The following is an 11,333-nucleotide window of genomic DNA, read 5'->3' on the forward strand; positions in this document are numbered from 1 at the left end:
GACTTGGTAAGTATCTTGAGGATAAAATTAGCTCACAGAGACAATATTGGCAAAGAATTAAAAAAACGGAAGACTGCAAGTAAAATTCTGCCTTCAGTTATACACAGAAAAGGGGACTTTGTGGAACTGCCAACAATAAATGGGGGTTAAATTTTACATTTTTTATGTATGTGATGAGAACTTCATTTATGTAGTTTATGTGAAGAATATAGGTCAAGAATGTGGAAGTTATGCATGGGGTACTCAGAAATATAATAAAGATGTCAAACAGGCTTGTTTATTTGCTAACCTGGACTTGAATATGTACATTTTTTTTTCCTTTAAGGTTAGACAGTACTCAAAAATGATTGAACTGTATCAGCAGCAAATCCTTAATCTAACCATCAGAGTGGAGTATATGGAGAAGAGCAGTGTATCTTACACAGAACTGGACTTCCAGTTACTGAAGGTGGAAATCAGTGACCTAGAGAGACTGGTCACTCAGCTGAAATCCAGCCTTGTTGGAAGCAATGTCATCGTTGAGCAAATATATTCGGAGGTATTGCCAGACTCTTAATTAGCCACAGAGGGTTCAAAAATACAGATAGTCTATTCTCTCTTTAGTGTTTAGGTTGAGGAAATGTAGCCTGTCTCTACTGCAGCCAGTGGAATTATTTTAGCATTTCATCAGCATAAATTAAAAGAAAGCTTGACCTTAAATGTATTAACATCTTTTTCCTTGATATAGAGCACAGAAAAGCAAAGAAACCTCAAAACAAATGGGGACCTCTTTATTTTTGCTGACCATCTGCCTGAAAGTTAACAGTTTTGCATAGTGTTAAGCACATGAGCCGATTAAATTATTATAATAAATATTAATTTATAGACCCCCATGCTTGAAAGCCTCTGTGCTTTAACTTAGATAATTAAAAAATTAGCTTCTGGTTGCTAGGGCAGCGGCCCAATCAATATGAAATCAAGAAGTGGGAAAGACTATCACCTTCCCAGCAGACTATAAATCACATTTTCAAAACTGTAATTAATCACTCACCTAGAGAGAATAATTACTTCAGATGGAAAGTGAAATATAATTTTCTCCATTGTCCTCTAGATCATCAAGTAGGTGACTGAGAACATTATTATCTTTGCAAATAAAATTTCCAGATACTTTTGTAAGGCTGGAATAAGTACTTTTTGTATATAATAGCTAGTACTTGCCTAAGACTTACTGCATGTTTTTATACTATGTATAAAATAACACTATATTTTTGCATTGTGGTATACAACGGAGTGTTAAAGCATTTCCTTGTGGTCACATACCTCTGCTGGAAATGTAAAGTTCAGGCTAGCAGGATAAGGTCTATTCTTAAAACCTGTTTTGTAGCTCTTCTATGGTATGATCAACCCTGCCTGCAAATACCTGTAAAATAAAGTTGACAGAAATTTAAACTTGCTCTCTTTTTTTTTTCTCCAGATCACAAATCTGACTATACTGGTAAATGAACTAGAATCACTGGACAAAAACAACATCCTTGCAATTCGTCGACAAATTGTGTCTCTGCAGAATCGATTGAAAGAGTAAACTATGGTACCCCCTTATTTCCCACCGGGTAAGCATTTCTCTTTTATATCAGATAAGAAACAACATAATACATGGGTAGAACAGTAAATGCAGAGATTTCCCTTTGTTAATATGAAATACAATTGTAATGATACTACTTCACTCTTGAAAAATTGATCAGACAGCTCCTAATGTTTCATCAATGGGTTCAAAAGGAAAATGAGGGCAGGAGGCAAACCCAGACACAGTAACTATTTTCAACTGGAAAAAGTTGTAATCTTCTTCTCACCTGCAGTGCGAAAATGAATCTCTACTCCGCTTCTCTTTTTCAAAACAATTACCTTTTTTTTTGTGGGAAACTATGCTTTTTTCTTTTGATTTTTAACAGTTCCTGTGAAAGTGACCTGTGTCATGGCAATTTTGCTCTAACGCTGCTTGGGAAATGTATGAGCAACGGTTGATGTACTAAAGCTGTTGGAATGCAAGCTCCGGAAGGTAGTTTGCATGAAGATTACTTTTGCTTCACAGGCAAAAGATTCTTCTAAATCAGAAGGTCAAGAACCTTGAGGGGAAATTCTGGTCTCAGGGAAATAAGTGAGAGCTTTATTACTGATTTCAGTGGAACTAGGATTTTATAATTTTCTTAACTAGGAAAGGTTATGTTCTGGGGCTTAGATCAGTGGTTCCCAGAGTGCAGTTCATATAAAAGTATCAACAGTCACAGGGCATGTGGTAATCAGTTTACAGCTGGAATAATTTTTGTCTTGACAGTGTGTTCAGTTTGAAAAATCACATTGTGAGTGAATCATAGTCTGAGAAATTTTGAGATTCAGATATGATACACTGGAGCAAAAAGTTTAGGAAACACCAGTTTAGGTATGCCAGGTCAAGCATCCTACTTGCTAACAGACAGGAGGATTTATCAAGCTGTGTTGATCCCCTGAGAGTTTTATACACAGGGGGTTCCTTTTGACAGTGTATTGTGTGAGAGAAAGTGCTCTGTTGTATACAATACCCAGGGGAAGGATCCTGCTTTTTCACATAAGCTGGTTAGCAATCAGCTAGAGGAGCCCATAAAAAAGGACAAGTGGTGTCCTGCTTGCAAGGAGCACAGATTTGCACCTACCAGCATTTACCTTTCATCTCCTTGGGGTCAGCTAGTTCAAACATCTCTTTGGAAAGGTGAGAGGCAGAAACACAAGCTTCCCTTAGGATCAGCAGCCTTTCCTATTGCGATCTCCTTAGGGCTTCATGGTGGTGTGGGCAGCTGCTGCGCTTCTCTGACAGGATGCGCAAGTAACACCTTGTCTGGGGATCAAGCAGGAGAGAAAGCTGAAACAAAAACCTGCATTGCAAGATCTCAAGGACCTTCTTTGCTCCTTAAGGAAGGGCTTAAAATGTTTCAATGAAAAAAAAAAAAAGCAATGTTTTAAAAGTATTTGAAGGGCATCTCATTGATTTATTGAGGGTGATGGTGTGTGGAAAGAAACAGCCTCTTTCTCTTCAAGCCTACAGCAAGCCTTTGTTTCAGTGAGAAAGTACTGAGCTCTGGAACAAGAATACTGTGTCCTTCCATGAGTGATGGAGAAAGGGGCTGCTTTTACGCCTGGCTGGTTGGCATGAGCATCTGTGGGAGGTAGGAGCTTTCACAGAGCGGGAAAGGGAGGTCTATGCTTCACAGTGCAGCTCCATGCAGGGATAGACAAGTCATGCCTAGAGCAGGATGATAGCTCTGGGATGGGTAAATGTAACTGCATAGGATTGTGACCATAATAGAATTATTTAGCATTGCTTCTTATGGCACAATGGGGAGATGGATAGCATTTATCTGGGTATTGCTTTAGCGTTGCGTTATTCCTGACTGGTGTGGCAGCTAGCTCAGGCACCTTTCGTGTCACTGCATTGTGTGGGAACCACAGAGCAGAAAATAACTTAGAAGGCCAAAACCCCAGGTGGTATGAACAACGAGCTCCATTGACTTCCAGAGAATTATCACCACTGACATCAGCTGAGGACATCCTCTGGTGTTATCTGTGAGTTTATCTCCTGCCCACAGCAATAGGAACGCCAGAAGGTTTGGCGGATGTGTGTGGGTGTATTGTCATGGCCACCTTTAAGGTGAGGGTGGTCTCTGAGGCTGGCACAAAGGAATGGCAGAGCAACTGCGGAGGGCTGGCAAGTTTCCTGCCTGTTGGGAGATGCCAGCTATACAGATCACCCAGGTGTTATGCAGGCTCAGATCCCTGCTAATCCATGCAGGGCTGGCGTATCCTGACTTTGTGTGCCTGGCGGGGAGCAAATAGTCTCTGGGCAGAGAACTTTGTAGAGCAATTACATGTCCCGCAGACTGTATCTGAAAACAAGTAGTAGGCAGAAGACGTTATTGGTTGGGGAGGTGGAGTAAGTATGTGAGAGCGCTGCATTTTCTAGATGGTCATTTTGGAGGCTTTGCATGGATGCTCACACCTAGGCCTCTGAAGCACTCATTTATGCATTTGAACACAATTTCCATGCGTTTTCTCTGCAAGCTTGAATGCCTTGAATTCCTGCCAAACCATTTGGCCTTGCCCTGCTTTTAGTTCATATTATATTTATAATGTTTGTATTAAACTGACTCTTTGTCCTGTTTTCAGACTGCATTTTCTTTCCCCCTTCATCCTCTCTCCTGCATATTTTGGGTAGGCAACATGAACTAGAGAGAGCTTGGCTAATCCCCAAGCTGTCTAAGACCATGAGTCTAAAGGCAAGTTTAATTAAAGCTTCTTGCTTCTCAGTGCTGTAGAACACAGGCCCTCTGACTCTGTCCCCCAAGGCTTTTGCTGCTGTATTTCTCAGAGTGAGCAGGCCGTTCTCAAACAACATAGCAGAAAGAAATCACTGGTCTCCGTTTGCCTTTCTCTCTGACTGGAGAGGTGTGTGTCTGAGTGTCTGTGATGGGGCTCAGTAAATATATAGTTAATCCTCCTCCTCATCATCACTGGCTTTCCTGTCTGCAGCAGTTCCTGGCATCTCTCTCCTCACCACTCCAGCGGGAAGAAATATTTATCCATTCGTTTTTCTTTTATGCTGATCTCATCTGGCTGCATCAGGGCAGGTATACAGAGGAAAGACCCCAGGATGGTTCTTTGAGGATTCTGCAGCAGATTCTTTGTCACATCTCACTGAAATGATCTGAGAGAGGCAGCAGGGAGAAGTGAGTCAGATGAAACTCTCAAAGGCAAAAAAAGAAAGAAAGGAAAAAAAGAGCAAAGCTGTTTTTTTATGGCTTTTATACATTTAGAAATTAAGGATTTCAAGTTACTGGTGAATAGGTCTCAGTAGGAGGAAGACCTGGTGTAGCCTAATGCTGAAACTCAGGCAATCCTATTGGAGTCTTAGAGTGATTTCACTTTTACCTTATAGTTTACCTCCTATGTACCCAAGATGTCTGTATTTTTTAAGTGTTTTGGGTTGTGTTTTGAAATTAATATATCCATACACAAAGAGAGAGACATGCCTACAGGCACCTGAAAGAGCTGGCCAGTACTCCTCTCCAGGACTGCCTGAACTGCTCCTGGAGACACATACATTTCTCCATTGGCAATGGAGGGATCTTAGCGGCGGCACCCGAAGTTTTAGTTGCCTGAAGGTAGGTCAGATGAACTCCAGCCCTCCACGTCATCCCCTGTTAGATGCTGACAACATAAGTCTTCTCTGATGCAGCTGTCAGCCTGTGGCTATACCCTGTGATACAGCTGAAGACTGAGGTGTCTGTGTGGGTATTCCTATGTCAGTGAGACTATAGGAGCCAAGATGAGCCTTTCCCTGAGCAGCTCTGTCTCCTGTGTCTCAAGCCACAGTAAGGCTGGTAACGGCTCTCACATCTGGATGCAGTGGTTCATCTGATGGGAGAGGAGGGTGCAGATCTGGTGCTCGGGAGCATGTGTGAGACTGTAGCATCAGCCTGCTCCTGGTCTCTGTGCCCCTCATGAGAGTTCCTTCAAACGTGTGTCCCACCTTGTCTCATGATCTTTGGCTGCATAGGCGAACTGTGGTCTCTTCTCCTCTGTGACCAGATGCAGCTACTTGGTGAGGGGAGGCTGCTGGAGTTTTTTTGGCATCTGTATTGTTGGAGCGAGAAGCTGATGTGCTCTGCGAGTGCTTCAGAGTGAAGTGGGTGAAGCGAGACCCAACGCGGTGCATCTCATGCTCAGTTCTGCAGCCTGTTAGCCAAGCAAGTCAGGCTCCCTCCAGTCCTGACAACTAAGTGCTAGCTCCTTTTCTGATGAATCAGAAGGATTAGTAAACAACTGAGCTGAGATACTGGTTCTTTATGTAGGGAGAAGGAGAAGTACATGTGTACGTACGTAAGTTAGTCCTCCTCTAGCCTATTTGCTACATAAGCATGAAACAAAGGAAGGCAAAAATACCAGGATGTCATTTATCAGCGGCCCAGAACAGTGGGGAAAGGAGTTAAAAACTTGAAAGTTTGAATAATGCATATGGATTTATTTCAAGTACCTTCTAATATTTACAAAATTACATGACACTTTGTTTCCTTTGTGCATTTTTTTCCCCCAAGATGCAGACAGGGAGGCAAGTTTAGATTAAATAAACAACAATGAATTCTTATGAACCAGTGCAGAAGACAGATCACCCCCTGACTACCACAGAGTTTTTTGGTAAAAAAAAAAAAAAAAATTTTGGGAGAGTTTTCAAGGCAATCAAAATCAAGCACATACTCTATAGAAACCTCAGCCAATTTTTGATGTCATTAAAACGGAACACGCTTCTAACTTTATTTTAATAATTCATTGTTTCATAAATAAAAACCAAACAAGTGTTCAGCAGAGAGATCTCTTTAAGGGAAGAAATAATAATTTATTATTTCTTTTGTAAAAAAAGGTCTCTCTGCTGAACACACGTTTGTTTTTTATTTATGAAACAAAGTATGAATTATTAAAATAAATCTGGAATTGTGTTCTGCTTAATGACATGAAAAATTATTTGAGGTCGCATATAGATGAGTTTAGCAGTGCTTCACTACCTGCAAGCTTCGGTGCTATACTTTTCTAAACAAATGAAGAGTTTTAGAGCATTTAAAAACCATTTAATTCTGAGATAAGTTTATTGTGATTTAAGCACAGTAATATATTCAATATGTCACCAGCTTGAAAGAAGCCCTCATGCCGGAGGTAACAATACATAATAGAGATATAAGAAAAAACCAGTTCAAATTGATTTATGGAGTTGGCAGGCTGCAAGCCATTTTGCACTGTCCGCCTTAGCTTTCTTCCTTTGCATGAGCTGAGGTATAAGCACCTCCAAACGTTGGTATCTGTGCCAAGTGCTGAGGCCATGTTACTGGCCATGCTACGTGCCATTTCCAGAGATACAGCCTGGCTAGCCATAGAGCAGTGCCTTCCTTGTGTGCTATATTTGGAAATGAGGTTTCTGCTCCAGGGCCTCGTCCTTTGTAAAGCACTTAAGTGCATGCTTAAATGCTCATCTGCTCTGAGCCAGGAATGCTGATTTGCATCGATTCTTGGTAGCACGGAGGGAAGCAGCGTTCAACCCACCTTCAGCCGCAAGAATCCCAGGACACAAAGGGGACTGGGGGAGGAGACAGGGTTGCTCCCAACTCATGTCACCCTCTTTGCCATGAGCTGGGCACTCAGTGATGCAGAGCTGCTCCCATGGGCAATACTGACCCCAAGAAAGTTGCCAACGTGACCTGGGGACACAGAGATTTAGCTCAGCATAGTGATTTATATTTAACATAAAGCTGCTCCCCACCTTCCTCATAGATGTTGAGAGGAGGCTGCAGGTGAATCACATGTCCCCCAAGTCACCAGCTCAAGACAAAACAAAACTGTGAGGGGTGAAGGTGTTATGTAGTGGAAGGAGAGAAATACTACATTTTGAGAAAGGAGGAGACATGGAGTGCTTCACTGCCCAAATTGACTTTACACATTGGCACAAATGTAAGACTAGATATAAGGAAAAAATTTTTTACAATGAGGGTGATGAACCACTGGCACAGGTTGCCCAGAGAGGTGGTAGATGCCCCATCCCTGGAAACATTCAAGGTCAGGTTGGACAGGGCTCTGAGCAACCTGATCTAGTTGAAGATGTCCCTGCCCATGGCAGGGGGGATTGGAATAGATGACCTTAAAAGGTCCCTTCCAACCCAAACTATTCTATGATTCTATGAAATGTAACCCTCTTGCTTGGACATTTCTAACATTCAGGCCACAGGTTTCGCTGTCCCAGAGGCAGAGCACCTTCCCCCTGGGCAAAGCAGATCAGAAAAAGATTTCTCTGCATTTGCAACAGTCCATTTTTCCCCAAATATCTCGTTTCCCAGTCTTTTTCCAAGCAGAGTGCTTCAGATTGGTCTGTCTTCACATTTCCCTCTATCTGTCGGATAGACTAGGATGCCTTTGAAAACAGGATACCTCCTAGGCTTTTTCTGTCAGTGGTTTTAGGAGTTTTCAATTCAGCTCCATAAGTATTGTCTGGCCTTGCTTAGGGATAGCCAGCTTTGAGGGCAAAAGGTAAATTCTCTCTCTGTTATTTCTCATTCTTCTTTGTGCTAAGACGTAGGTTATTTATATGCTAGACATCCCTTCATATGACTGAGCTTATGAATAGTTCTTTTCATACAGGCTGTAAGCAATCGTGACATGGTACCCATGCAAAGTATTAAAACCTCAAAAGATAAGTTTGACTTTTATCATTGATGCCCTAGCTGGTGGTGCAAGAAGTTCCTGTGCTGAGGGAGGTATTATTAACATCAAACAGTTGTGGCCATTAATTTATCTGTTAATTCACATGTGAGACTATTCATATTATACTCCATCTTTAATAAGGAAGGCTGTCTAGTGGCTAGAGCACTCCACTGAATTGGGAAACATTGGAGTATCACTAAGCTTGTGAGCTGGTGCCAGTCACTTGACATCTCTGTCTCCATTACCTCAGGTGAACATATCCTTACAATGAAAAATCTGCGACAGTTTTTTTATTACTGGCAGTAATACAAAAAGCTAATGTTAACACTTGGAAAAAAGCATTCTAGCGTTCTGGTTTTTGCCAGTGGCAGCCTCGGACTCATCTGAGGCCCACAGACATTTCTGAGTGGAAGATTTTTTCCACCAGTGACTTACAATATTGAGAATTTATCAGGAAACAAGAATGTCACTGCCATTCACCATGAGTAAAAGGAAAGTACTTCTTGTATCTAAATTCACTTTTCCATGATCCTGAAAACAGCTTTGTAGTTGATATGTGGAAAACAGAGCTGTTCTGGTTCAGCTTGAAGTCATATTCTCTTTAGAGTTGCCTCACATGAAAACTTGGAATAGTATCTGTCTACATTTCCTAGGTGATTGTTACTGTCTGCAGATTTCTTTGAGGGCCTGAGGTGGAAGGCACCATGCGGCTGTGACGCACTGTTGTAAAGCTGTGATTCTGACAGCAGAATGCTAATCTGAAATGTGACTCTGGAATTACTGCTGCTGCTGCTCCTTCCTTTCCCTCTGCAGTGAAATACACAGAAATCAGATGCGCCTCTTTCTTTTTTTCCCCATCTTCCATGCTCTCAGTTCCACTGAGGTAGAAAATAACCTAAAATGCTTCTGAAATTGTATTTTCCAAGGGATTTCCTAGTGCATCCAGCTGGCGTGCATCAAATGGGTAGAAAAAGAAATCTGTCCCTTGTCTGGAACAGCACAGTGAGCACTTATTTTCTGTGAATTAATCCTAACTGAGGATGGATATCCCTATCTTTTCTCCAGCCCCCCATACTCCCCAACTAGCTGTAATAATATGTACCCTATTTTTTTTTTTACTAACTTTCTGAGTCAAATTGGAACACTTGGTGCCATCCAAAATGGGCCTTTTATACATGAGGCTATGCATTTTTGACTGTGCTTTGCCACAAAGCTAATCCCTAGTGAGCACACTCTAGAGGCAAAACCTCTCTCCTAATGATGACATTTGGAAAACCTGTTTTTTTCTTTTTAATTACAGGTAGCTGCATTCACCGTGGACTGCTGAATGTTAGCCAGCCCTATATTGTAAAGCTGAACTGGAGAGGATTTTCCTACAAATATGGTTCCTGGGGTAGAGATTACTCTCCCTCTAACCCAGAGAAGGAAGTCTATTGGGTTGCACCACTGAACACAGATGGGAGATACTTGGAATACTGCAGAATTTATAGTTCCTTTGATGATTTGCTGCTGTTTAAACCCACGTATGAAAGAAGAATAACATACGGGGAAGGAAGTGGTGCTGCCCTTTACAATAGTTATTTGTACTATCATGCTTATAGTTCAAGCGATATGGTGAAGCATGATTTAAAAACAAACACCATGGTTTTGAGGAAGAGGCTTCCACAGGCTGTTACGAATAACCGTTTCTCTTATGCAGGTGTTTCATGGCAAGCCATAGATTTTGCCGTGGATGAAAGTGGGTTATGGGTAATATATTCAACAGAAAATAGCATGGGCAACATTGTGATTAGCAAACTCAATGAGACCACACTTGATGTGCTAAATACTTGGCAGACAAGACAGTACAAGCCATCTGTTTCCAATGCTTTCATGGTATGTGGTGTTCTGTACGCCACAAGGCCAATGAACACAAGGAAAGAGGAAATCTTCTACATGTATGACACGAGTACTGGCCAAGAAGGTCATGTTAGTGTCGTTATGGATAAAAAGTTAGATACTATCCAGAGTATTGATTATAACCCCACAGATCAGAGACTCTATGTTTACAATGATGGTTACCTTCTAAGATATGATGTGACCTTTCAGCCTTAGCATCTCAGTGACATAAGCATGTGATAAAACTGGCAGCAACTAAAATGAGAGATCCGATACGCCTTTAGACAACGCTATTGCCAGTTTAGAGTTCATTTGGTCTGATGTACTGTATCTGTGGGTGTTATATATATTACTTATACTCTTTAAACGAATTGCCCACTCTGGTCAGTAGTATTGCTGGCAGCAGTGTTTGGCAGTACTGGCTTCTTTAGGTTTTGATTGGTGTTTATTGGTGCTCAGTGCTTTACAATTGTCCTGCCTCTAAGGGTAGATTTACTGCATAATTTAGTGCATTTTGTTCACAGAAATTGATGGGTACAGCCTATCTACTGACCAAGAAGCTAATTACCCACTGATGTTCATTTGTCAGTGTAACACAGGCAAAGCACCCAGAAACTGAGAATGAATTTCCACTGATCTTCATCAGAGTGAATTGAGGCCTCAGAGAAATTAATGAAGGATTAAAATAGTATAGGAAGTAGGCTTGGTTGGAAGACAGCAACCCATTTGTTAGGTGGAAGCAGTAGTGTCTGGCTCAAGGCTTCAGGAGAGAAAGTAGAAATGCACTTTGCTGTTTGAAGTCCTACCACAGGGAGGGTAGACAAGGCATGGCGGCAGGGACAGAGCTCACTGCCCTTGCCATCACCCATGCAGTGGGACAGCCGCCCCTGGGGCCCCACCTGTAGCCACCTCCTAGCAGCTCAGCCCTCTCCCAAGCTGCCACAGCACCAGGCTGGCTTCTCAGAGTGACTGTGGGTGCAAAACTGGCAGCAGGGCTTTCACCAGCTTTCCCTCTGTCCCACTCTGCTGCCCTTAGCATTTCCGTGTGCCTAAACCTGGCCTTACGAATGGTCTTACTGCAATCTAGCCATGTTTTGTGGTCACCATGGCTCCATTTTCCTGGCAGTACGGTGCAAGAAACACTGTTTTCCTTTCCTTTATGCTCTTGTAAGCTGATGCAAATCCTCCCGTTGACTTTATTGGCC

General features: G+C 42.1%; 1 protein-coding gene across 1 annotated transcript; it reads left to right on the forward strand.

Annotated features, from left to right (window-relative positions):
• Positions 1 to 325: 325 nt before the first annotated feature.
• OLFM4 (olfactomedin 4) lies at positions 326 to 10,344 on the forward strand (the record flags this gene model as incomplete). The annotated part of the gene is given in 3 exon segments (XM_009584730.1): positions 326 to 538; positions 1,454 to 1,589; positions 9,551 to 10,344. Coding segments are annotated over 3 exon segments (1,143 nt in total), but the record flags the coding sequence as incomplete, so codon positions are not given.
• Positions 10,345 to 11,333: the final 989 nt, after the last annotated feature.

This window comes from Fulmarus glacialis, unplaced genomic scaffold (genome assembly GCF_000690835.1).
Source record: "Fulmarus glacialis isolate BGI_N327 unplaced genomic scaffold, ASM69083v1 scaffold31719, whole genome shotgun sequence".
NCBI lineage: Eukaryota > Metazoa > Chordata > Aves > Procellariiformes > Procellariidae > Fulmarus > Fulmarus glacialis.